The following is a 27899-nucleotide window of genomic DNA, read 5'->3' on the forward strand; positions in this document are numbered from 1 at the left end:
TGGAAGACACAGCACGCGCACGCCTCCCCTCACACGACTCACGCTGCTCTTAAAGACACGCAGGACCCTGCCTTCCTTCCTCATACAAACAGAACCATATGCAAGTATCGATTATTGAATTGAACTTTTAATGTGATTTCTTTGTTGTGTCTTAAGGGTTACTGTCTGTGTTTTTGCCATAGCCAACTGCGATCTCTGATCGCAGAGATTTTTGCTTTCCCTTCCGATCTCATCTCTCATCCCTTTCTGTCATTCTATCTTTTTCTAACTCTGATCATTTCATTCTCTCTCACTGTTATTCGTTATCTTGTATTGTTTAACTGTATTTTATGTACATACATATAATCCGTGTGTATTGTGTAGTTTGATATATTCCTTAGTTCGATGTATTATTAAATTCCATATGCCCTTGACTGACTCTGATTTAATTGCCCATATTACTTAGTCCCTGAAATGTTCGATCTTAGCTATATGCTTTATCTTGGTACGATTTAAGTAACCTAATTTTACAAACACAGAAAGGTGTCTTTTCAAGGCCTGGAAAAGATACTCTTTCTCGTGGTTGTAAGGATAATTTTCCTTGAGAGTTAAGTTAATCTTACGTTCAATGTTTGCTGGACAAACAGATTGTTTGATAACTAAATTAATTCCATTAAAGTTATCCCATAACTTCGAGCTGAAATAAGAACAATTGATGTATTAATGACGAACCATAACCCGTTATGGTAATCATTCATATATCAATCTAGTTCAGCTGCGATAAATTAATGTAACTGTATATGCAAAATATTAATCATATTCATGATTAATTATTAAAATTCCCTATAAATCATTTGAGCTAATATTAATATTAATGTACAACCCATTGCCTTACATTTTAAAAATGTATTTTTAAATGAACCCCAAGGAGAATAATTGTGACAGTATATAACTATTGTTTATTGTTAGGTCATTTTATCTAATGTTATCTAACAAATTGAATCTTATTGTAAAGTGTTTTTAATACTACAGTTTCCATCTTTGTAACCGTGATATACACTTTAATATATGTAAATTTAATCTAAATTAAGCTTTGGTACCGAAATTGGTACAGAGAACCGAGGATTTTCACTGGTATTGGTACCGAATACTGAAATTTTGGCACCGTGACAACACTAGTAGCTCTGTTAGCTCGGTAATTTAGACAATAGGCTGTTGACAGAGTAATGTTAACGTAGGTAATGGCTGTTATGTTATTTTCTTTTCAATGACGTTCCTTGTTACATGTTCATTGCTGGATTTAAGGAAAAACATCAACCAATATTGCATATCCATTATTATAATGGATATAATTAAAGAACACTTACACTATAAAGTAAATTAGAAGTGTAACGCAAAAAAAAATTTATTTTTACACCTATTTTGAATTTTACTCGAATACAAATACAAATACAAATACTTTTCCCCCCTCAACAAATACAAATACAGATACAAATACCGGCTGCTTTGCACCCCCCTACTGCTTACATACTCTTCAAACCACCAAGAGCTCACTCAAAACTCATCAACTCTTCCGTAAGATCCTTCGTTGAACTTCGTCAAAGAAACCCCTCTCAGAGTCGCTCCAGACTCAGAGGAAACTCCGTTGCATAGCAACCCGCAATCCAGGAAATCCCGCGAACGAAGCGCCACCCGGCAAAACCAACCAACCACTCACCATCGAGTGCTGTCCCTCAGAACGCATCATCGACCGACTGCCAGCCAATCAGCGCCGAAGAGATTCCCTCTTCAGCAACTTCATCACAGAAGGGAACGCACACGCTCACAGGAGCATCCAAACGCAAGTACACAATCTCCTAATTCTGGCTGAACTGGTGCAAATCTTATTAAGAAAACGAACTAAGATTAAAGTGCTAGTAGATTGATTGTCTCAGGTTGCGGTCAAGAAATAGTGTCTAACGCTAGACATTTGGGACTCCATTCACCCTCCGTTAATAACATCACTCTCTGTCACTGTTTGAATGAATGTTTGTGTGTTTTTGTTAGTTTAGTTTGTGTGTATTAGAGTAGTTCAATAAAGTCTTGGTTGATTTTACATACAAGCATCTTGTGCTGTGTGCTTACAAGTTACTGCCTTAAACTGTAGATTTTGCTACCTTGCTCATATTAATCAGTTATCATAACTTTATGATATTATTACCGTAGGCCACGGGATAATATTCTGTCCAGAATTGATAAAATACCCTAATCTCAATTTATCGGTTGACGAATAGTTGATAAAGTGTTAAATATTAATTCTGAATAATTTGCATATTAATTCGGTTCTTATTCCCTGTAATTCAATCCCCTTTGAGTTATATTGATCCTAATTCCCTTATTAATCTTACACAATTAAACATCTCAATAACAACTTCTGTAGATGTATGACAGAAATAAAGTCATACTGTTAATAATAAGTGTACTAATGTGTAATGGCTGGAAGTCATTTGTATTTCTTGTGTTTCTCTATTTCTGTTCTTGTGTTCCTCTTTTCTTCAGTGATTCTGCTTGTTAACAGCAGATGTTCATCACTAATGCTCAACAATCACTTACTTCACTTATTAACTTATTATTCAACATATTCCCTTATTTGTCTCACTGCAACACTGTCTCAATGTTACTTTTACTCTGTGTAGTGTGGATTTCCCTGTGGGGTTGAAAGGGTTAATAATAATAATAATAATAATAATAAGTTTAATTTATATAGCGCCTTTCCCAAGCTCAAGGACGCTTCACAATGACAGTAAAAAAGCAGTTTACAAATAAACGGACAATGGACATTTGCCCAGTCCAAGTAGTGAGTGATTGCAGTTGCAAATCACATTACATATGCAATACAAACATAAAAACAGAGGCAACAAACATTAATTACAGACAGCATGCACAGCAAAATCCCCAGTGTTAAATTAACACCGAAAAGTGTGAATTATATAAACTCTGAGCAGAGTGTTAAATGAACACTGAAGCAGTGTTAAAGTTAATGAGATAATTAAGTAATTAATTGAGTGATGATTGAGCATTATTGAAGACACCTGATGTTTACAAGCAGAATCACTGAAGGAGAAAATCACAAATTGTAAGTTACCATTGTGGCGATGGGTGTTTGCTTTAGTTGGGCTCTTGGCCATTATAAGGTTACTTTAGTTTTTGTTTGTCTGCTGTTATTGATTTATAACAGTCAGATGAACAAATAACTAATGTGATCTTATGTTGGTTATGTTTTAACATAATCATGTTGCGATCTGAAAAATGAAACTTATTGATAAATTTGGTTTAACTTGATAATTATAGCAGCTCTGTGATTTTACAGCAGCATATAATTTTCAGTATTTTTAATATAATCCAAAATAATTAATAAACCTTGGTCTGATCAAAAGTCTGTAACACAGACATCAATAAACAGCCTGTGAATCTCAACAATGGTAACAATAACTTTTCCTTTGGCTGCCACCAATCACAACGCATTAATGGCTCCCATCATGCATTGCAGTATGAATAAATTATGAACTGAATTATCTTGGTAATTTCCTTTTCCTAATTGTATATTCTGCTCGTCACCATTGTTGAGATGCATAGACTGAATCTTGATGTCTGTGTGTGCCTAAAAGAAAATCTTTTTTTTTCAAAATAGAAATCCTTTGTACTATATCTAAAATTCTAGATATGCAGAATCACAGTTATGCTGTAATCAACAACATAAATCTGAAAATCAACATAAGTCAGAAATAAGGGTCTCAGTGATTCAGTGAATCTAATCAAGTTCAAATGATGATTGTCATAACATCACTTTTTTTCTTTGTTCATCTGGCTGTTATAAATCAATAACAGCAGACAAACAAAATCTAAAGTAAACATATAATGGCCAAGAGCCCAACTAAAGCAAACACTATTCTCCATAATGGTAACTTACAATGTGTGATTTTCTCCTTCAGTGATTCTGCTTGTTATCATCAGGTGTCTTCAGTAAAGTTCAATCATCACTAAATTAATCACTTAATTAGCTCATTAACTTTAACACTGCTTTAGTGTTCATTTAACACTGCTTCAGTGTTCATTTAACACTCTGATCAGAGTTTATATAATCCACACTCTCAGTGTTAATTTAACACTGGGGGATTTTGCTGTGTGTGGAACACCTTGTTTGAGAGTGACAGTGGGAGATTTGTAATTGTGCATAGTGATGTAGTATTTCCTATCTGTCAGATAGGAGGAAAACCAGGATAACGCGGCTCCTGAGATACCAATCTCTGAGAGGCGCATGAGTAAGACTTTATGGCAGACAGTATCGAAAGCTGAGCTGAGGTCGAGTAGTAAAAGTAAGGAAAGGTTTCCCGAGTCACCAAAGAGTAAGAGGTCATTGATATCCCTTACTAATGCAGTTTCAGTACTGTGGTTTTGGCGAAAACCAGACTGAAATAAATCAAAACTGTTGTTGAGGGATAGATATGACTGCAATTGAGTGGCAACAACCTTTTCCATGATTTTTGAGACATACGGTAGATTGGAGATTGGGCGATAGTTAGCGTAGTCAGTTGGGTCCAGATTTGTTTTTTTAAGAATAGGAGTAACTGCGGCCGTCTTTAGTGAGACTGGAACAGAGGCAAAGAGAAGAGACATGTTTACGTGTGAGATGTGAGATAGGTGCAGAAATGACAGAGGTACAGTGTTTCAGATAAACAGTGTAAGATAAAAATATACACCCACAAAATGTATTTTAACAGTAATAAACTGTAAGTTATAAAACAGGTTTATACTGGCAACACTGTTGCTGAAGAGTAGAGCCTGTGCTTCAGTCCAGGAGAAGATCTACACACATTGATGATTTGCTGCATGTTGCTTTATTTAACAGGCGGAGACTGTGTAGTTGCTGGTCCAGTGGAAATCTCTTTATGTGCAAAAGTTTTTTAGTGGTCTCAAATGAAAGAAGTTCACAGTAATTCTTTGATCACATTATTTATGCATTATACATTTTAGTTAATACATTTAAATTAGGGCTGGGCGATTTAAATCGCGATATTGTTATGCGCATCTCGTCAGTAAAGCCAGTTCCTTGATTAGTAGTAAATCACCATCACCTGCTTTCAGATGGAGCGGCATTTAGGGCTGAGGAGATAATTAAGTGATTAATTTAGTGATGATTGAGCATTATTGAAGACACCGGATGTTAACAAGCAGAATCACTGAAGAAGAAAATTACAAATTGTAAGTTACCATTAAGGTGATGGGTGTTTGCTTTAGTTGGACTCTAGACCAGCGGTTCCCAAGCTTTTTTTCCTGCGCACCCCCTTCTATGTCCCTACCGGGTTGGCGCACCCCCAATCCCCACTTCAAAAAAATAACGCAACAAAGCTTTGTTTTATCGCCATATAAAGACTCGTGTTTAATCATGCGCAAATAACCAGAACACGCATGACAATAACAACATCAACAAATTTTCAATATAATGCAACAAAGCTACGCACAAGCTTCCACTTTTAAGAGGACGAGTGACAGACACAGGCTCAGTAACAGAAAGCACGGTTATTTTCAGCCGCGTAAAAGAAACATTGCAGCAATATTAAATGACCGTAAATGACCGTGGAGCTAGCATCATCATTATAACACAACGGTTATGGAAATTAGAACGACAGTACGTTGAATTAAATTGCAATGAAGTTACAAACGATCCACAACATTTAAGAGAATAGGCTCCGAAATAGATAAAATAAATAAAAACGAGGATCAATCTGCTACTTTTCAAGTGCGACAATAAAATTAGCCTACACACGATCCACAACATAATTAAGTAACAAAGAGCATAGGCTCAAACATAAAATAAACAACAATATTTTGAACAATATTATATATATATATATATATATATATATATATATATATATATATATATATATATATATATAGAGCTCACCAAAGCTGAATTTGTTTTATCAAAAATACAGTAAAACTTGTAATATCGTGAAATAGTATTACAATTTAAAATCTTATTTGAATATGTTTCAAAATGTAATTTATTCATGTAATTTCAAAGATGAATTTTCAAAATCATTACTTCAGTGTCACATGACCCTTCAGAAATATGAAAACAGTTTGCTGCTTAATATTTTGGAAACTATAATTTTTTTCATGATTCTTTGATGTATACAATTTTCAAAAGAACAGCATTTATTTAAAAACGAAATATCTTGTAACATTACACATGTGACATGTTTTAAGGTCACTTTTAATCACTTTAATCATTAATGCATCCTTACTGAAAAACAATTCTGACTAACCAACACATTTTTGAACGGCAGTGTACATTCAGTAGGTCATTATTGCAATATAAACACAATCAGACTGATCAACAAGGTATATCTTCATTTACCAGTCGAAGACGGAGCAACTTTCTGCTCTTATGTTTACTCCGTGCACTGTCAAGGAGTTTGACAGTGCACGTGTGTGTAGAGTTTGCTTGTATGTGCGTGAGCATTTGTCGTTGTGCATTTCATATGTATTTGTTTTATCAAAAACTAATACATTATAGTTTTTTTATTTAAAATAAAAGGAAAAGGAATTTACAAAGGAAATGTTTACTGTTCATTTTTTTTTTATTCTATGGAAAAACCCCATTTAAAAAAACAGACCGCCATTACATTTTTCCTCTCGCGCACCCCCTGGTGGTAGCTCGCGTACCCCTGGGGGTGCGCGTACCACACTTTGGGAATCCCTGCTCTAGACCATTATATGTTTACTTTAATATTTACTGTTGTTTGTCTGCTGTTATTGATTTATAACAGTTAACTGAACAAAGTAAAATGTTATCTTATAGTGTTGGTTATGTTTTGACATAATAATGCTGTGATCTGAAAAAGGAAACTTATTGAGATAATTTGGTTTAACTTGTTAGCTGCAGTTTAGTGATTCTTCAGCCTATGATTATCAGGACTTTACTTATAATTCAAAATATTTAATAAACATTGTTCTGATCAAAAGACATTCAGATAAATTCATTTAAAACACAGACATCAATAATCAGCCTGTGAATCTCAACAATGGTGACAATAATAAAGCATGTTGCAGTGGCTGCCACCAATCACAACTCATTAATGGCTCCCATCATGCATTGCGGTATGAATAAATTATGATCTGAATTGTCTATGTAATTTACTTTTCCTAATTGAATATTCTGTTCCTCACCATTGTTGAGATGCATAGACTGAATCTTGACATCTGTGTGTGCCTAAAAGAATGATTTTTTTTTTTTACATCTTTTAAGAAATCCTTTAAATTACATCAAAAATTCTAGCCATTTATTCAGATTCACAGTTATGCTGTAACCAACAACATAAATCGAAGTCAGAAGGATTTTAATGAGTTCAGTGATCAAGTTCAAATGATGATTGTCATAATATAACCAACATCATCAGATCACTATTTATTCTTTGTACAACTGGCAGTTATAACTCAGATACAGCAGCCAAACAAAATCTAAAGTAAACATATAATGGTCTAGAGCCCAACTAAAGCAACTACCCATCACAATAATGGTAACTTACAATTTGCGATTTTCTCCTTCAGCGATTCTGCTTGTTAACATCAGGTGTCTTCAATAATGTTCAATCATCACTAAATTAATCACTTAATTATCTCATTAACTTAAACACTCTTGAGTGTGGACTCATACACTCCCAGGAGTGTTAATTTAACACTGGATGTTTCGCTGTGTACAAAGAGCCGTAGTTAACTGACAAGCTGAGCCATATCGCATTAAATATCGCTGGCGATATGTCCGCGATATTAATGCGATATGGCTCAGCTTGTCAGTTAACTACGGCTCTTTGTAGTAAATGCCGCTCCATCTGAAAGCAGGTGATGGTGATTTACTACTAATCAAGGAACCGGCTTTACTGATGAGATGCGCATAACAATATCGCGATTTAAATCGCCCAGCCCTATTTGTAAACTGGTTTCACACTCAGTGTTGCTGGAAGTCAGTTGTAGTTCTTGTGTTTCTCTTTTTTTCTGTTCTTGTTTCTCTGTCCTTCAGTGATTCTGCTTATCAGGTGTTCATCAGTGTCTCAATTCACTCACTTCTTTTCATTCACTCTGTCAAGGGGACTATTAGTGATCTAATGTAGGGAATAGTGAATGGGGGTTTAGGGTGTGATTGTGAAAACAGCCTCTGAGTGTCGATTTTGAGCGCTGTTAATTCACAGTATATTCATGTAGGCTACTTTTCCCACATAGGAACATTGTGTCGGCCCAGATCCGGCCCACATCTGGCACACGTGGAAAGATGATCTGGCCCACATGCAGCGTGGACTTACGGCACTTGGGTGGGCCGCTCCTGTTTGCCAGATCTGGGCCACAAGCAGGCCATAGCAATGCCACATCTCAGCCAAGAGCAAAGAAATAAACCACAACTGGAGGATTAAACAACTCCACAAACAGCATTACCAGCTTCACTTATTACCAACCAGACTGACATTATTTCTGTCACACGTCTACAAAAGTTTTTATTGAGAATTAACACAGGTTTAACTCTAATGTGTTTCATTTAAAGTCGCCATTACAGTGAATAGTGTTTCCATTAGTTGGGCTCTTAACTCTTATTATATCTATTGTCTTCTTTGGCTGCTGTGACAGAGTGTGTATCAAACACATTTGCAGCAGCAAAGAAAGCTAAAGTGAAATGAGATCAGGTGAGGATGGTTACTTGTTGATGGATTTATAATCGTCATGAAATAACCTGTTTCACTGAGATAATTTGAATCTAACAATTGTGTTGTACCATTAATATATTCTCATCACAAACCCTGTGTTACTGCAGCATAAGATCCAGCAATATTATAACAATCAGTTAGAAGATTTAACAAACATGAGCACGAAAAAAATCCATGGTGACACACTTAGATATAAAAAATCAGCACATGAATCTCAACAAGGGTGACAATATATATATTTTTTTAGATTAATTCAGAACATCACTGAAAAGCTACTAAATGTCACAACAAAAACAACAGCAAAAAAATAAAAGCACATATTTAGAATTAAACAAATTAATAGGACAATTTAGCTGCATAATTTATTCATGTTGCAATGCATGCTGGGAGTTTTGTACAATGATGGTACCCAGCATGCTTTGCAGTAAGGTACTTTTGATTCTCACCATTGTTGAGATTCATACGTTGATTATTGATGTCTGTGTTTGTGATCGAACAGTAATGATTCGTGCTCATGTTTGTTAAAGTCTTCTAACTGATTGTTATAATATTGCTGGATCTCATGCTGCAGTAACACAGGATTTGTGGTGTGAAGATATTAATGGTACAACACAATTGTTAGATTCAAATTATCTCAGTGAAACAGGTTATTTCATGATGATTATAAATCCATCAACAGGAAACCATCATCACCTGATCTCATTTCACTTTAGCTTTCTTTGCTGCTGCAAATGTGTTTGATACACACACTGTCACAGCAGCCAAAGAAGACAATAGATATAATAAGAGTTAAGAGCCCAACTAATGGAAACACTATTCACTATTATGGTGACTTTAAATGAAACACATTAGAGTTAAACCTCTGTTAATTCTCAATAAAAACTTTTGTAGACGTCTGACAGAAATAAAGTCAGTCTGGTTGGTAATAAGTGAAGCTGGTAATGCTGTTTGTGGAGTTGTTTAATCCTCCAGTTGTGGTTTATTTCTTTGCTCTTGGCTGAGATGTGGCATTGCTATGGCCTGCTTGTGGCCCAGATCTGGCAAACAGGAGTGGCCCACCCAAGTGCCGTAAGTCCACGCTGCATGTGGGCCAGATCATCTTTCCACGTGTGCCAGATGTGGGCCGGATCTGGGCCGACACAATGTTGCTATGTGGGTTGTTTTCTACGGTATATTACTGTTTTAGTGGAAAATGGTATGATATTGTCAGAATTTGGCCTTTTTTACAGCAAGGGTTAACAGTGTGCTGTAGATCTGTTATGAAAAGTTGAGCCATGCTTGAACTGTTGAAATCTGTTGAGAAAATTTGTGTTTTTTACCTGAGCAGTTGAAGAGGTGATATTTGGCCCACCTGAAGCTCCAACAACCATCCTGACCTTTCTGCTTTCTTTGTCCAATATAATTGTGGGACACTTTGATGAAAGTGGCCTTTTACCTTGTCAAAAAACAAGAAGTATGTTATATTTGAACATATTCAGCTTTGACACATTTTATATGTGAACATTTATATTCAGGAATATATTATATTTAGTTGGTGTTACTTGTAATTAACTCTTTCCCCACCATTGATGAGATTTCCTGTAATTTATGACACAACGCTTCCCCATCATTAATGAGTCTTTCTGGCAATCTATGTCTAAACTGTTATACTGTAGCTGGGACTGCTACGGATCTTCTGAAACCGGTGGATTTTCGAAGTGTGGATCCATGCTCACTATAAAACTAATATTACTCACAACCCATTGTGCTTTGGAAGAGGATCCAGTTCAGAACTACATTCAGAAAACTACAAAACATGGTGGATGTGCGCAAACGGACGGTTAAGTAGAAAGTGTTAGATAAAGGGGTTTGAGTGACTAATAATCAACATTTAAACTGATATAAAATGATTAGTTAATGTTATATTTAATCTGCAACAACAACGTGAACTTTTCTAAAGATCCGTTTGGCCATTAACTTTTAAATGCAGCATTATGTTATTTAAAAAAAAAAAAATGCAGCATTATGTATTAAAGGAGAACTCGGCAACTCTAGCGAACTCTAGTCACTTCTTCGCTGATTTTCCCTTTTGTTGTCGCATGTTTTCCCCACGAGCTCCCCCTACAGCTGTGGGGGGGCGTATATTTCACAACACGGTCGTAAAAAACTCACTTGCGGCGGCCTCCTCCCCCTCTCTACCGCTGCTCATGTGCGTTTGTTATGATCGGAGCAAGCCAACTGTATCGCGTGGAGCTATGTCTACCGAGGTGGGTAATCTGGTAATACATCATACATGCGTGTGTGTTTATGTCGAATTGCCGTAAAGCAATTCGTGTTTCGCGCTCGCGCTCGTTCGGCTCGTTCTCGTTCTCGCTTCTCACGAGACTTCCAATTTCTGTCTTACCGGGACGGTAGTCCCCAAGTTGCAAGGTTGGTTTTCCGCCTGGGAACGCTGGGGGGAGCTGGGAAAGTCATCAATATCACCAGAATAGGTTGTTTAACCATCCAAATGATTTCTAGACAGTTTTATTAAGTTAAAAAAGTTAATCGATGATTAGTCGATTAATCGTTCTAATAATCGTTAGATTAATCGATTATCAAAATAATCGTTTGTTGCAGCCCTACACACAAAGAAGACTTCTTCCCGCTACAGATCAGAAGTTTTGATTCGCTGTTGTTACAAACAGGGCGTAAAACAGATGTCTGTTAAAAGGACGAGACCCCCACTCTTCTCTCTCTTCTCTTCTCCGGTCGCTCTCATCCCTGACCTCTCACCCTTCCTCCTCTCCCCGGCGCAGCGCTTCTCCAAGGACCATCTGAAGAAAGCCTTAGTCTTCTCTATCGAGCGAGCACATGTCCGAGTCGTAGCTGCGTCCCTTGCAACAAAGACTTTAAACCTCTCCCATCCCGGGAGATGAATCTGATTTTCCGGTAACATTACATTCAGTGAGCCTTTTCGAACTTCGCGGTACTGGAAGACCCAGCAGAAACAGGACACGTCCGCGCTGTCCGCTTCCCGCTTCCTGCTTCAGCCTGACCAGAAAGAGCACAGAATTCTGCAAGTAACTTATATTGAGCTGATAAAAGTTGTTTCCAGGGGTCTCGTGAACCAAGGTTTCTGTATGTAATAATTACTAGCTTTTCCCTCCTCTCTATTTCTTTCTTTCTTTCAGTTCATTCTGATCATGCTATGTTTTATGTTCTGTTTCGGTTAAGTGTTTGTTTGTTTGTTTATTGTTTGCATTTTTTTCTTTACGTACGTTATATTTGTAGCTCATATAATCTCTAGTTTTACATTTATTAAAATCCATGGAATACTTTTCACTGTCTCTGTATAAAGCCTACCTTATAAGTCAATGAATCTAAAAGATCTAAGCTACAAGCTCGATACTAGACGACATTCAGTAGTTTTAATTAATAAACTCGCCAGAACATAGCGCCAGAACATAAACTGGATACCCCCTTCTTAACTGTACTGATCTTACATCTACTCGCTGGACGAATTAAAGGTTGGTCAGACCAGTTACAGAACAAGGTAATCTCGATAATTGATAAAATAAATGTACATGCGACTTATGAATTATGACCATGAGTCATAAATATTAATATTCCCAGAATTCCCCATATTCTTGAGCTAATTCACATTTACCCAGAGTCGTATGCGCTACACAGAATATTTGGGGAAATCAATATTTAAAAAACTGTTCTCACCATAAAACAGTTATAGCAGGCAGAGAATAACTAACATTTAAACATCAAGAGTCAAACTACCCAACTAAAGCAAACACTAATCACCATAATGGTGACATCAAACTAAACTATTATCAGCAAAAATGCTGGTGCTGACCGGCATTTTTTTAGGTTGGGAAAGAGTTAAATTAATACCATATCTTAAATTATACCATAAATATATAAAGGCATGCAAGTTTTTACCTGGTTTAATTAAGTTATTTTTGTTAAATCTATTTTTCAAGACAGTATATTCGAAATCCCGCATCTGGTCATTAAAAATTATGCCAGTTGAGCGCGACATCACGTTAGAGCCAAAACTGAGAACACAGAAAAAATAAAGACAACAAAATTGAAAAGAACAGCAAAACAATATAGCTTCATAAAAACAAACACCAAAAGTACATTAACCCTAAACCTTATTTTCAAAATTAGAAGAATTCATCGATTCTTGAATGTTAATAATTAATCATTTTCTAAGAAATGGAGTGATATTTTGTACCTATTTTGTTGAGTAAATCTGATATTTTGTTATTCTATTGTGTACATCTTGTAAGCAGTGTTAAAGTCAGCATTAAATTAAATTTTATACTTTTATAATCCATTTTCTAAATGTATGTTAAAGATCTTATTGTGAACAATCCATTCATGTATATGTTTTTTTTATGTTTGACCTTGTTATTTGTAATGACTTTTTTAACTGGTGTACTTAATCGTTTTATTAAAAGAAATTAAACAATTAGTGTCTGTTTACACTAAGTACAAATAGCCCTCCTTGTTGGCAAAGGCTATTTACACTTCTCTGCCCACCAATGTCTGGTTGGGCCATTTTTTTATTACTAGTATTATATATAATTATATATATATATACACAGCAAAATCCCCAGAGTTAAATTAACTCTGCTCAGAGAACATTTGGTCCCTCTCTACAGAGAGTTAAAAAAACTCTGAATCAGAGTGAACATTAATGAGATACTTAAGTGATTAATTAAGTGATGATTGGGCATTAATGATGAACAGCTGCTGCCAACAAGCAGAATTACTGAATGAAAGAGATTCAATAAGAACAGAGAAAAAGAGAAACACAAGAACTACAACTGACTTCAGTCACAGCCTTAGATTAAATCAACTGAAGAGAAAAGAAGCAATATCAGCTTCACTTATTACTAACCAGACTGATTTTATTTCTGTCAGACGTCTACAGAAGTTCTTATTGAGAATTAACAGAAGTTTAGATGTTGACGATTTATTGAAAATGTTTGGTCACCATTATGGTGACCAGTGTTTCATTTAGTTGAGCCTTTTGACACTGCTTTTTTTATTTTTTTATTTTTTTGTGTGAGTTTGTGGTTTTTGTAACGGTTACCAAAACACATAATTTGTTGCAAAGAATGCCAGAAGCAAAGATGATCAGGTGATATAGTTTTCAACAACAAAAAGTAGAATAATACACTTATCTCATCACTGTCCAAAAGTGGTTATTTGATGTTAACAGATTATATTCACTAACACTCTCTTGCCACAGATCAGACATTCTGAGTTACAATTTTTAAAATACATAATGTTTTTTTTAAAGACACAGATGTCAAGAATCAGCATATGAATCTTAACAATGGTGACATGTTTCATGCTGCAATGCATCCAATCCAATAAAAGTCAATCAGGGGTGCGTTTCCCAAAAGCATCGTTAGCCAACTATGTTCGCAAGTTCCTTCGTTATCAGCCTACACTGTTAACCCTTGCTGTAAAAAAAGGCCAAATTCTGACAATATCATACAATTTTCCATTAAAACAGTAATATACCGTAGAAAACAAAACTAGCCTACAGGAATATACTGTGAATTAACAGTGCTCAAAATCGACACTAAGAGGCTGTTTTCACTCACACCCTAAACCCCCATTCACTATTCCCTACATTAGTTCACTAATAAAGTCCACTTGACAGAGTGAATGAAAAGAAGTGAGTGAAGTGAGACACTGATGAACACCTGATAAGCAGAATCACTGAAGGACAGAGAAACAAGAACAGAAAAAAGAGAAATACAAAAACTACAACTGACTTCCAGCGACACTGAGTGTGAAACCAGTTTACAATTATTTCTTTCATACATGTACAAAAGTTCTTGTTGAGAATTAACAGAGATTTAGTTTATAATAAAGTTTGTTGTCACCATAATGGAGATCAGTATTCACTTTAGTTGGTCTCTTGTCCCTTGTCTACTTACCATTCATCTCTCTCTGGCTCATTAAACTCTGAATGAGTGAAAATGAATTCCTTAGTGAATGAACAGGCGCTATGATGATTTTGGCATCATAATCACAATAAATCATAAACTGTGTGCGTGCACAAGTGTGACTTGCACAAAAACAGCTCAAGTAGCAAAAGACACACTACTGTTATAGCATCAACATCCCAACTAAAGCAAGCACTGATCTCTATAATGGTAACTTCAAACCAAAAATTTTCAATTAAACATCTTAATAACAACTTCTGTAGATGTATGACAGAAATAAAGTCATTCTGGTTAATAATAAGTATAATAATGTGTAATGCTGGAAGTCAGTTGTAGTTCTTGTGTTTCTCTATTTTCTGTTCTAACAGCAGGTGTTCATCACTAATGCTCAACAATCACTTACATATTCACTTAATTATCTCACTGCAACACTGTCTCAATGTTACTTTTACTCTTTGTAGTGTGTATTTCCCTGTGGGGTTGAAAGGGTTAACAGTGTAAGATAAAAAGTCACACCCACAAAATGTATTTTAACAGTAATAAACTGTAAGTTATAAAACAGGTATATACTGGCAACACTGTTGCCAGTAGTTTACTGTAAAATTAATTTTTTGGGTCACCATTGTGCAGAAGAGTAGAGCCTGTGCTTCAGTCCAGGAGAAGATCTACAAACATTGATGATTTGCTGCATGTTGCTTTATTTAACAGGCGGTGACTGTGTAGTTGCTGGTCCAGTGGAAATCTCTTTATGTGCAATAGTTTTTTAGTGGTCTCAAATAAAATAAGTTCACAGTAATACTTTGCTCACGTTATTTATGCATTATAAATTTTAGTTAATACATTTAAATGGCAGTTGGTCAATTTAAGGCAGTCGGTTTCTGCAAGTGAAATTAGTTAACTTGAATTTTAATTTAGTGCATTTTTACAGAAACAAACTGTAGATTACAGTAAAGAACTGTACAATTAACAGTATATTACTGGCAACAGTGTTGCCAGTATTTTACTGTAAAAAAAACGGTAAGGTCTAACAGTGTAGTTCAATGAGTCAGTGTTTCCTGAAACCATCGTTCTGACGAACATTCGCAAACAGCATCGCAGAGTTGTGTGGTTGGAACGACAGATCTCAACCTGTGGTTAGAAGAAGAGTTTCTAGATTGCATGACACGTGGACTTAATAAATCCTCATCTTGAGCAAAATAAGCAAGCTGACATTCAGTACAACCTGTGTCTTTTATTTAGAATTCATACAAATGTAATTTACGTCTTTTAGTTTGTCAAGAGATTTAAAGCACCGTTTTTGAGGGAAACAGTCGTGACTAGCTAGTTGATTTCTTCAATGATGCATCATACTATGGTAGTTAAGCAGCGAGTTACGTCGTTGTTCGGGAAACGCACCCCTGGTTAGTAATAAGTGAAGCTGGTAATGCAGTTGTTTAATCATCCTCTGCTGAGAACTTGTAGTTCTTGTGTTTCTCTTTTTTTCTGCTCTTGTTGTTTCTCTTTCTCTTTTTCTTGTTGTTTCTCTTTCTCTTTTCCTGTTCATCATTAATGTCCAATCATCACTTAATTAATCACTTAAGTATCTTATTAACTTTAACTCTGATTCAGAGTTATTTTAACTCTCTGTAGAGAGGGACCAAATGTTCTCTGAACAGAGTTAATTAAACTTTTTAAGGATTTTGCTGTGTAGCCGCTCTGGAGTAAACCGTGATGTCATCTTCTGAGCAAACAGTGTATGATTATGATTCAGGCAGCATTACAGGTCAGAAGTCAGATTGGTTTGGAACATTCAGAATATGTATCCAGTTCTGTTATCTAGTTGAAAATCATCTAAGACTAAGTATAAATAGCATCAAACAACTATTTACACTTAGTGCAAAGAAAATACTGCTCTTTTAACTTGGTGTAGATAGCTTCTATCACTATTTGCACTTAGTGTAAATAACATATTTTCACTAAGAAAATTCTGCTATTTCCCCTAATTGTAAATAGCATCTATCGCTATTTGCTCTAAATAGCCCTTGCCTTAAATAATTAAAGGAATTTAAGGGGAATAAATCAAAAGAAATAAAATCGTTAAAAGAAGTTCTATCTAATTGTAGTAGTACTTATAATTAGGGGGGACATGTGCGCTTCAATGTCTATGGTGGTTACAGCATGCACTACTTTTCAAAGTGTGTAAACATAATCTCTTTATTTCTTCATCTTTCTCTTACTGGTCATTGATACTGCTGGTGACTGCCACTGCACTCCCATCTTCTGCAATGACGGACAGGTGAGATGTGCCATAGTCATCATGTGCAGCGCTATCAAGGTCATAGCTGTCTTGTTTGGTGGTGTCATCATTGATCTGACTCCTGATGTGGTCTGCATAGCTCTCTGAGGTCATTTTTTGGACAAACTGCAAAACAAGATTCAAAAGATGTGTAAATAAAGGTGAGAAAGAGAGAAACAGTGAGAAACAGTGAGAAAATAATGTCTGCTGTAACTTAAGTTACTATAAAGGGCGCTTTAAATCCTTGTACAGATCCTAGTACACAATTTAATTGAGATGTGTGTTAGTTTAAAGGAATAGTTAACACAAAAAAATGACTCTGTTATTTATTCATCTTCTGATGGTGATGAGAGAAACTAAGCTTTTCGAAGCTTTGAATCAACTGAACCAATTGTTTCGCCATTGTTTTGAAGCGTTTGAAACACCATGATGATGATGCCTACTGGTCAAATCGGTGTAAATGCATTGAAAACTAATTGCAAATGTTTCATTGATAGTTTACCCAGTCAACAATTTTATCTCACAGTGACTAAACATTAGCTCCTAAGATACTCGTGATGTGTTCACAATCTGAGGTCACAGTGATCTAAAAGTGTATCCTCACAGCGCTCTCACTGTGTGCTCATATTATGGTGGGCCGGAAGGTCCAAAAATAGGACTACCCAGCTAATAGACTTTTGTTATAAGAACGTTCTCCAAATATTCAGTGTTGGTTCTGGGAACGTGAAAAATGTCCAGTTTTCTTGACGTTAGAGCAGTGTTTCCCAACCCTGCTCCTGAAGGACCCCCAACACCGCACGTTTTCTTTGGCTACGTTCACACTGCAGGCTGAAACGATCCAATTCCGATTTTTTTGCCCCTATGCGACCTGTATCTGATCTTTTCATGACAGTCTGAACGACACAGATCCGATCTTTTCAAATGCGACCCAGGCCACTTGGGTATGTGGTCCCAAATCCGATACATATCCGATCTTTTGAAATGCGACTTCAGTCTGAACGGCCAGGTCGCATGTATCCGACCCGCACGTCATTGATACGCATTAATAATTCTGCATTAAAGTAGTCGTCGGTTTGAAAACGGACTGCATATTCATCGAGCTGAGGTAAATCTGCCAAACGGGTCGACCTCGACGAGCCCGTTAATTAAAAAAAAAAAGAAAAAAAAAAGCCCACGGCCATACGTTATGTTAACTTATTTGTGCTGAATCTGATATTAGATAGGTCAGCGGCTGCTGTCTGGCTCTTGTGTAACGGTCGCTGCGTGCGCTCGTGTGTGTGTGTGTGTGTGTGTGAGTGAGAGAATCACAGTTAGTTAAAGCAGAGACGGGCTCTGGTTAAAGTTTAGCTACTTCCGCAAACAACAAGTGACGTCATTGACCGTTGAGTACTCTTCTGCGCATGCGGGTCACTTCTGGGTCATTTCACGTTCACACAGGAGATCACAAAAGGTCGCATTTAATTGGAAATGTGAACGGCCTTGCAAAAAAATCGAATTTTTTCAAAAAATCGGAATTGATCATTAAGCCCTGCAGTGTGAACGTAGCCTTTGTCTCCCTAATCAAACACACCTGATTCAACTCATCAGCTCATTAGAAGAAACTCTAGGACAGGGATGGGCAAATGCTGTCCTGGAGGGCCACTGTCCTGCAGAGTTTAGCTCCAACCCTGATAAACTCTCCTGTCTGTAGCTTTCTATTAATCCTGAAGACATTGATTAGCTGGTTCTGGTGTGTTTGATTAGGGTCCCAGATAGACAGCAACCATCAAAATAATGTTAAATCAATGTTAATGTGTACATTTTTGACTCATCACTTTTGCTCCCACAATTTAAGATTTCATCCAAAAATCAATGGTAATGGTATTGAATCATTGTCACAATGTGATGTTGGTTCAACATCATGTTTGCACTCTCAGAAAATGAAACAACTATAACTGACTTAAAGCCACACAGCCTGAAATCAACTGCAAATAAAAGACAATAAATCTCTCAAGATCTCAGCAGAAGTTCTTTTTGACAATTAACAGAGGTTTAGATGTTGATGTTTTATTGAAAATGTTTGGTCACCATTATGGTGATTAGTGTTTTCTTTAGTTGGACAGTTTGAGTCTTAGCTTTTATGTGTCTGATCTTTGCAACAGTGTGTCCTGAAAAACATAATTTATTGCAAAGAAAGCCAGAAACAAAGATCATAATTCAGCATCATATTTCACAAATTTTACTCTGACCAAAAGTGGTCATTTGTTATTAAAAAGTTATATTCACAAACAATACTTTCTTGCCACAGATCAGACATTCTGAATTTAGATTTGTAAAATTCATTAAAAGATAAATGTTTTTACATACACATCCAGACATCAAGAATAAGCATATGAATCTCAACAATGGTGACATGCTTCATGCTGCAATGCATGTTGGGAGCCACCATAGTAAAAAACCAGCATGCACTGGCATGAAGCATGTCACCATTGTTGAGATTCGTATGCTGATTCTTGATGTCTGTGTGTCTAAAAAAAAAAAAAAAATCCTACTATGTATTTAAAAACCAAAATTCTGAACGTTTGATCTGTTGCAAGAAAGCAATAACCACTTTTTTTTGTTGTGGTAGAAAATTAGAGAACTATTCTACTTCTAATTATGTTGAAAACTTTTTCACCAAACTGGTACCTTCACTGTTATCTTTGTTTCTGGCTTTCTTTGCAACAAATTATATTTTGTTAAACACTTTTACAAAGATAAAAAACTCACATAAAAGCCAAGAGTCAAACTGTCCAACTAAAGCAAACACTGATCACAACAATGGTGACCAAGTATTTTATTTGCAGTTGATTTCAGGCTGTGTGGCTTTAAGTCAGTTGTAATTGTTGTGTTTCATTTTCTGAGAGCGCAGGCATGATGTTGAACCAACATCACATTGTAACATTGACTCCATCACCATTGATTTATGGATGAAATTTCCAAAAAAATATCAACATTAATTGCTGGAGCAAAAGAGATGTTGATTCAATACAGTTAACATTGACACATTAACATTATTGTGATGGTTGCTGTCTATCTGGGCCCCTAATCAAACACACCTGAACCAGCTAATCGATGTCTTCAGGATTACTAGAAAGCTACAGACAGGAGAGTTTATCAGGGTTGGAGCTAAACTCTGCAGGACAGTGGCCCTCCAGGACAGCATTTGCCCATCCCTGTCCTAGAGTTTCTTCTAATGAGCTGATGAGTTGAATCAGGTGTGTTTGATTAGGGAGACAAAGAAAACGTGCAGTGTTGGGGTTCATTCAGGAGCAGGGTTGGGAAACACTGGGCTAGGCTATTATAGGCTAGTATAGTTTGGATTATTTTTTATAATATCCCATGAGTCCTAATAAATGCAATTTCAACTATTTCTGAAGTGCTTCTTTTATAAAGAACACCACTTTCTCACATAATGCAGTGAAACAGCCCCTGCACGAGAGAATGATTGATTCTCGATCCATCGATATCAACCAATTCAGCAGCATTGCCACGGACAACACCGGGTAACGTTGCATGTAAGAAGGTATATCTTAAGCAGCTTCCTAAGGTATGGTTCAGGGAACACGCCTAGAAATGGTATACCTTTAGTAGTTATATATTTAGTAGTATACATTTAGTAGTTATATATTATATAGTTAAGTTATACCTTAAGAGTCTTCGTAGCACGCTAAGAGACAACGTTATCGGGAAACGCAGCCCTGGACATTTTTCACGTTCCCAGAACCAACACTGAATATTTGGAGAACGTTCTTATAACAAAAGTCTGTTAGCTGGGTAATGACTTGTCGTAGGAAGTCACTAGCTACTGACTTTCCCACTGATAGGCCAGCGGGACAGAATTTGCAGGTTGAACTCACAGGAGTGATGTTTTCATATTGTGGGTCTCCCAGTTCACTCTTGTGGACAAAACCGAAGCGGAACGCCTCTATCATGCGATGAAAGGTCAAAATCTTTTTCTCTATGGTGGACACACTGCTGCTTGAGATGTTGTAACCTGAAATGAAATGCTTAATTATTTGAATGAAACCTTCGAGCTTTCATGTGCTGGTTGCTCTTGAATGAGCTAAAGAACTCTTAAAAGCACCCTTTTATTGTCTGTTAACCTCAGAGTTAAATCAACACTACTCAGAATACATATTGTCCTAATCTATATAATGTTACAAGAAACACTGAAGCAGTGTTGAAGTTAATGAGATAATTAGGTAAGTAAGTAATGATTGAGCATTATTGAAGACATCTAACATTATTTTTTATGAGAAAGTTTCATTTGAAGTCACTATTATGGAGATTTTTGTTTTAGTTGGGTTCTTGACAATTGACTTATTAACAATAGCATTTTTCCAATTGATTTGTGTTTATAAAACACATTTCTTAAGGTTGTTGAAATTCAAATGCCTATTCTTGATATCTAAGTGAGACTAATAGACACTGGTGTTCAAAATGTTTATTGTTTAAAATCAGAGGTGGGTAATCCAGGGGCCAAAGAGTAAAAGTCCTGCCAGATGTTTATTCCACCCATAAACTCAGTCATCTGATTTCACTAATTAGTTCTCTCTCCTGCTGAATTAGCAAATCCAGGTGATTGGAACAAAATACTGAGGAGGACTTTTACTTTCTGAACCTGGACTTTACACCTCTGCATAGCAATGCCACATGTCAGCAAAGAGCAAAGAAATAAACCAGAACTGGACCTGGGTTCTGGTTTATTGAAAAATTCTGGTTTACTAAAAAAAATCTGGTTTACTAAAAATCTGTGTATATTAAATATGGAGTAATTTCAGCCACAGCCTCAGATGAAATCCACTGAAGAGAAAAGAAGACATTAAATCTGTGAAGATCTCAGCAGAGGAGGATTAAACAACTCCACAAACAGCATTACCAGCTTCACTTATTACTAACCAGACTGACTTTATTTCTGTCAGACGTCTACAAAAGTTTTTATTGAGAATTAACAGAGGTTTAACTCTAATGTGTTTCATTTGAAGTCACCATAAGAGTGATTAGTGTTTCCATTAGTTGGGCTCTTAACTCTTATTATATATTTTGTCTTTTTTGGACGCTGTGACAGTGTGTTTGTCAAACACATTTGCAGCAGCAAAGAAAGCTAAAGTGAAATGAGATCAGGTGATGATGGTTACCTGGTGATGGCTTTGTAATCATCATGATATAGACTGATTCACTGATGTCTTTTGAATCTATCAATTGTGTTGATCCATTAATATATTCACATCAGAAACCCTGTGTTACTGCAGCATGAGATCCAGCAATATTATAACAATCAGTTAGAAGACTTTAGCAAACATGAGCACGCAAAAGTCAGTTTAATATGACACACACAGACATCAACAGTCAGCGTATGAATCTCAACAATGATGACAATCAAAAGTACCTTGCTGCAATGCATGCTGGGTATCAGCATAGTACAAAACTCACAGCATGCATTGCAACATGAATAAATTATGCAGCTGAATTGTCCTATAATTTTGTTTGATTCTAAATATTTGCTTTTATTTTTTGCTGTTGTTTTTATTGTGAATTAGTAGCTTTTCAGTGATGTTCTGAATTAATTTATCTAAATATTTGTGATTTTCACCATTGTTGAGATTCATACGCTGATTGTTGATATCTGTGTGTATCAGCATGGGCCAATTTTTATTTTATTTCATGTTTGTTTACAGATTTAAACCGATTGTTATATTGCTGGATCTCACGCTGCAGTAACACAGGGTTTGTGATGGGAATATATTAGTGGAACAACACAATTGTTAGACTATAAAAAACCTCAGTGAATCAGTCTATTTCATGATGGTTATAAAACCATCAACAGGTAACCTTCGTCACCTGATCTCGTTTCACTTTAGCTTTCTTTGCTGCTGCAAATGTGTTTGACAAACACACTGTCACAGTGGCCAAAAGAAACAGTAGATATAATAAGAGTTAAGAGCCCAACTACTGGAAACACTAATCACCGTTATGGTGACTTCAAATGAAACAGAGTTAAACCGCTGTTAATTCTCAATAAAACCTTCTGTAGACGTCTGACAGAAATAAAGTCAGTCTGGTTAGTAATAAGTGAAGCTGGTAATGCTGTTTGTGGAGTTGTTTAATCCTCCTCTGCTGAGATCTTCAGAAATTTAATGTCTTCTTTTCTCTTCAGTTGATTTCATCTGAGGCTGTGGCTGAAATTACTCCATATTTAATATACACAGATTTTTTTTTTTTTTTTTGCTGCGATAATGTCCAGTTCTGGTTTATTTCTTTGCTCTTGACATGTGGCATTGTTATGCAGAGGTGTAGAGTCCAGGTTCAGAAAGTAAAAGTCCTCCTCAGTATTTTGTTCCAATCACCTGGATTTGCTAATTCAGCAGGAGAGAGAACTAATTAGTGAAATCAGCTGACTGAGTTCATGGGTGGAATAAACATATGGCAGGACTTTTACTCCTGGATTACACACCTCTGTTTAAAATATTTTATACAATCTGATTAATCCACTGCATGGATCTCATGTAGAATCACAAGGATACCATAATCAAAAATATAAAACTAATAACACTTAATAATCACCCAAAAGGCCCCATTTTAGAAACAAATTCTAGGGGTTCCCCAACAATACACATTTTGTGTCTCCCTAACCAAACAGACCTGAATCAACTCATCAGCTCATTACACAGCAAAAATCCTACAATCCTACATTCACATAATATTGTTATGCATTTAATAAATATAATCTTAATATTTGTTGTTTTTGTTTTTATGTTTGAGCTTATATATCTCAATATTAATAGCAGTCTGATTAATTTTGAGTATTGAACTGTAAACTCTCAAGGGTTGGCTTTCTTAATAAATTTTGGTTATGTGTCTATTCAGCAGAGGTGGAAAGTCCAGGGGTCAGAAAGAAAAAGTCCTGCCATATGTCTATTCCACCCATGAACTCACACAGCAAAAACTCCAGTGTTAAATGAACTCTCCTGGGAGTTTATTTGTCTCCAGACTCAAAAGTGTTAAAGTTAATGAGATAATGAAGTGAGTGATTGAGTGATGATTGAGCATTATTGAAGACACCTGATGTTAACAAGCAGAATCACCAAAGGAGAAAATCTATTTTTTGTAAGTTACCATTATGGTGATCAGTGTTGGCTTTAGTTGGGCTCTTGACCCTTAAACTAATAACGTTAGATTTAGTTTGGCTGCTGTATCTGAGTTATAACTCTCAGATGAACAAAGAGAAAAGTTGATCAGAAAAATCTGATCTTAAAATCTCAATCAGAAAAATCTGATTGAAAATTCTGGACCTTATTCTGTAAAATCACAGTGATGCTGTAATTACCAATATACATTTAAGTCAGAGATTAGGCTCTAAATGAGTTCAGTGATTCAGGTCAAATGATGATTATGTTATAATATAACCAATACCACCTGTTCACTTTTTCTTTTTGTTCATCTGGCTGTTATAACTCAGATACAGCAGCCAAATAAAATCTAAAGTTAAATATTTAAAGGTCAACTGCCCAACTAAAGCAAACACTGATCTCCATAATGGTGACTGGAATTGTGAATTTTTTTCTCTCCTTCAGTGATTCTGCTTGTTAACATCAGGTGTCTTCAATAATGGCCAATCATCACTCGATGAATCACTTAATTAGCTCATTAACGTTAACACTCTTGAGTGTTAATTTAACACTAATATTTTAACACTTTTACACTCTTGAGTCTGGAGCCAAATAAACTCCCAGGAGAGTTCATTTAACACTGGAGTTTTTGCTGTGCAGCTGATTTCACTAATTAGTTCTCTCTCCTGCTGAATTAGCAAATCCAGGTGATTGGAATACAATACTGAGGAGGACTTTTACTTTCTGAACCTGGACTTTCCACCTCTGCATATGTCTTTACAAAGCTTGAAGTCTCCATTTTTAAATGATGTAAATCATATCAAAAACAAATATTCTCTGTTTAAGTAATCCATATGAAAGCAATGACATGTACAGTTTCTTCAGTCCGAGCTAATTAACTCTAATGAAATCTAACCACGCCCACGCGCGTATGAGCAATTGACATGCAAATAGTCAACGCGGGCCTGTAAACACCCTCATTACCTCAAAATAAAGAATCAGAGACTACAGTAATGCACTTCTCTGCTTTTCGTCGAGACTGTGTTTGTGCTTTGCTGTTTACCTTGGATTTACATCAGAAGAATTAGAAGAACGCGATTTGAAGATTATAAGATTTTTAAGGTAAGACATTTCCACTCCTAATAGTAATCATGTTATTGTTGTATAAACCTTACATTGTATCTACTAGTTAAACTGGTGCCAGACTAAAATGTATGTTATGAAATGAGATTGGAGTGAAAACATGAAGCCTATGTTGTACATGTATATAGGCTCTATATAGACAGAAACATGTAGAAATGAGAACTAAAGGCAACCTTTCAGTGCTAAATGTATATACATGCATGGCACAAGGATGTTTTTTGATAATAAAACACAGCATGATAAAAATAGGCTAGAATGAGTGTTTACTCTAATATGGTGATTATTATACTGTTTAGACCCATGTTTACTGTTAAATACTATGTTAGATATCTGCTCAAACGTAGATGGTAACAAAAGTTTGGAGCGGCTCAATCACTTCAGTAAATGTTCTCTGCACGCACTATGCGTTTGAGTCAGTCACGCTGTGCATTAGGCTTCATGTTTTTACTCCAATCTCATTTCATAACGTCATAACGAATGGAAATATTTGAAGTAACATATGATAATCAATATATTTTTCTCTAGTGTAGTGTTACTGATATGTTCCTTTTTAATGATGTATAGGCCGCCTGCTACACAGCAAAATCCCCAGTGTTAAATTAACACTCCTCAGTGTTTATATGTGTCCACACTACAGTGTTAAAATTAACACTGAAGCAGTGTTGAAGTTAATGAGATAATTAAGTTAACACTGAAGCAGTGTTGAAGTTAATGAGATAATTAAGTTAACACTGAAGCAGTGTTGAAGTTAATGAGATAATTAAGTGATTAATTAAGTGATGATTGGCTATTAGTGGTGACACCTGATGTTAATAAGCAGAATCATTGTAGGAACGAGAAACAACAAGAACAGAAAAAAGAGAAACACAAGAACTACAACTGACTTCGAGTCATTACACATTATTGCGCTTATTGTTACTAGTTTGACTTTATTTCTGTCCTACATCTACAAAAGTTCTTGAGATTCAACAGAAATTTAGACTAATATTTTATGGAATGTTTCGTTTCATGTCACCATTATGGTGGTCAGTGTTTGCTTTAGTTGGGCTCTTGACCCTTTACTATTTAACATTAATATTTTTCTGGCTGCTCCAAATCTGTGGTTATAAAGCACATTTGTTGTGGCAAGAGAAACTATGAATTTGGGCTGTGTTTCTTGAAAGCATCGCGAGCCTAATTTGATAATACAGACCATTTGTTGCAGTTGGTCTGTGATCAAGTTAGGCTTAAGATGCTTTTGGAAATGCAGCCCTGGTTATGTTTCGATGATGAAATTAGTAGTGACCTTATTCTCTAATCTCACCCAGCATTATAAACCGATTATTTAAATGCTTTATTCATTTTTCACTACAGTAGTTACTTCCAGTTATGTTTTAATGATTTGAGAGTTTTGAAATCACACACAGACATCAAGAATCTACATATGAATCTCAACAATGGTGACAATCACACAAATGCTTCATGTTGCAGTGCATGATGGGAGCCACCAATCAGAACGCATCCATGGCTCCCACCATGCATTGCAGCATGAATAAATTATGCAGCTGAATTGTCCTGTAATTTTCATTGTTTTTTTCTGTTGGCTTTTATTTTGCTATTGTTTTATTCTGACTTTAACAGCTTGTTTTGTGATGTTCAGAGTTGATCTGTTTGTCACTAGTTTGTTTATTGTCACCATTGTTGAAATTCATATGCTGATTCTTGATATATGTGTGTTTAAACGTAATAACTTCTGTACAGAAAGTATTTTCAAAATTGTTCATATTGCTGTTGGATCTCAAACTATAGAATCTCAGGAGTAACAAATCTCTAACAAAGGAGTTTCTCTTGCAATAACAAATGTGCTTTACAAACACAATGTTGAAACAGTCAGAGAAAAACTAACATTAAAAAATGAAAAGGGTCAAGAGCCCAACTAAAGCAAACACTGACCACCACAATGGTGACGAAAAAAAATGGTGAAACAAAAACATGTCTTACAAATTTTAAAATCAATATTGTTATTGTTTTTTTATGAATGAGTTGTCAGGAATGATTTTCACATAGTTTTGTAGCAAATATTCTAGGCTACGTGATACAATTTTCAAAAGTCTTATGAAGAAATAATCAGTAGGGGTTTCATGGCCTTATTTCAGTGACAATTTTTTTTTTTTCACAAACCACACATAAACGTCATTATCTCAAAACTACAAACTTTTACATACATGCTGCTGACATATTATTGTAGCTGAGTTTGTGCTGAATACAAAGTAATCAGAGTTTAGTCATGAAAATCTCACAATTAACAGAAATAAGCACAAATGTCAGAGCATGTCAGAACACCTCCAGGCCCAGAAAACACCTCAGACCCCAGAGAGTTAATGAAAATGTACAATATATTTAGGAAAATACAGATGTACTTATACCAATCCAGAAAATACTTATGTTATGGAGTATTATTTGGAGTAATTAGAGAGTGCGGACCGTAGCATTCTCAACCTGTAATCCACACAACACACACACACTCACTGACCTTTGAGAATGTTGAGTATCAGAGCGAGTACAGGTCCACCGAATGGAGCATCAGGAGCATGAAATATGTATTTCCCCACAGTAAAGTTTAATGCATACTCATTCAGCACTGGCTTATAATTCAGTAGGTCCTCTTGTGTTATAATGCCTCCTGCATTACGAGAAACAAAGATTCAAA

General features: G+C 35.8%; 1 protein-coding gene across 4 annotated transcripts in view; it reads right to left on the bottom strand.

The window, feature by feature from the left end:
* The window catches only part of LOC308687506 (glutathione hydrolase 1 proenzyme-like), a 71737-nt gene that overhangs the window by 13130 nt on the left and 30708 nt on the right, over positions 1–27899 (bottom strand). For all 4 annotated transcript variants that reach the window (XM_081360089.1, XM_081360090.1, XM_081360091.1 and 1 more), the window contains 5 exons: positions 27723–27872; positions 20816–20952; positions 16879–17063; positions 12633–12748; positions 10040–10155 (listed from right to left, as the gene is read on the bottom strand). In XM_081360089.1, coding sequence (XP_081216215.1) covers positions 10040–10155; positions 12633–12748; positions 16879–17063; positions 20816–20952; positions 27723–27872 — 704 coding nt within the window. The remainder of the gene's footprint in view (positions 1–10039; positions 10156–12632; positions 12749–16878; positions 17064–20815; positions 20953–27722; positions 27873–27899) is intronic.

The sequence above is a fragment of the Scardinius erythrophthalmus genome (assembly GCF_964197995.2).
Source record: "Scardinius erythrophthalmus genome assembly, chromosome: 3".
NCBI classification, from domain to species: Eukaryota; Metazoa; Chordata; class Actinopteri; order Cypriniformes; family Leuciscidae; genus Scardinius; species Scardinius erythrophthalmus.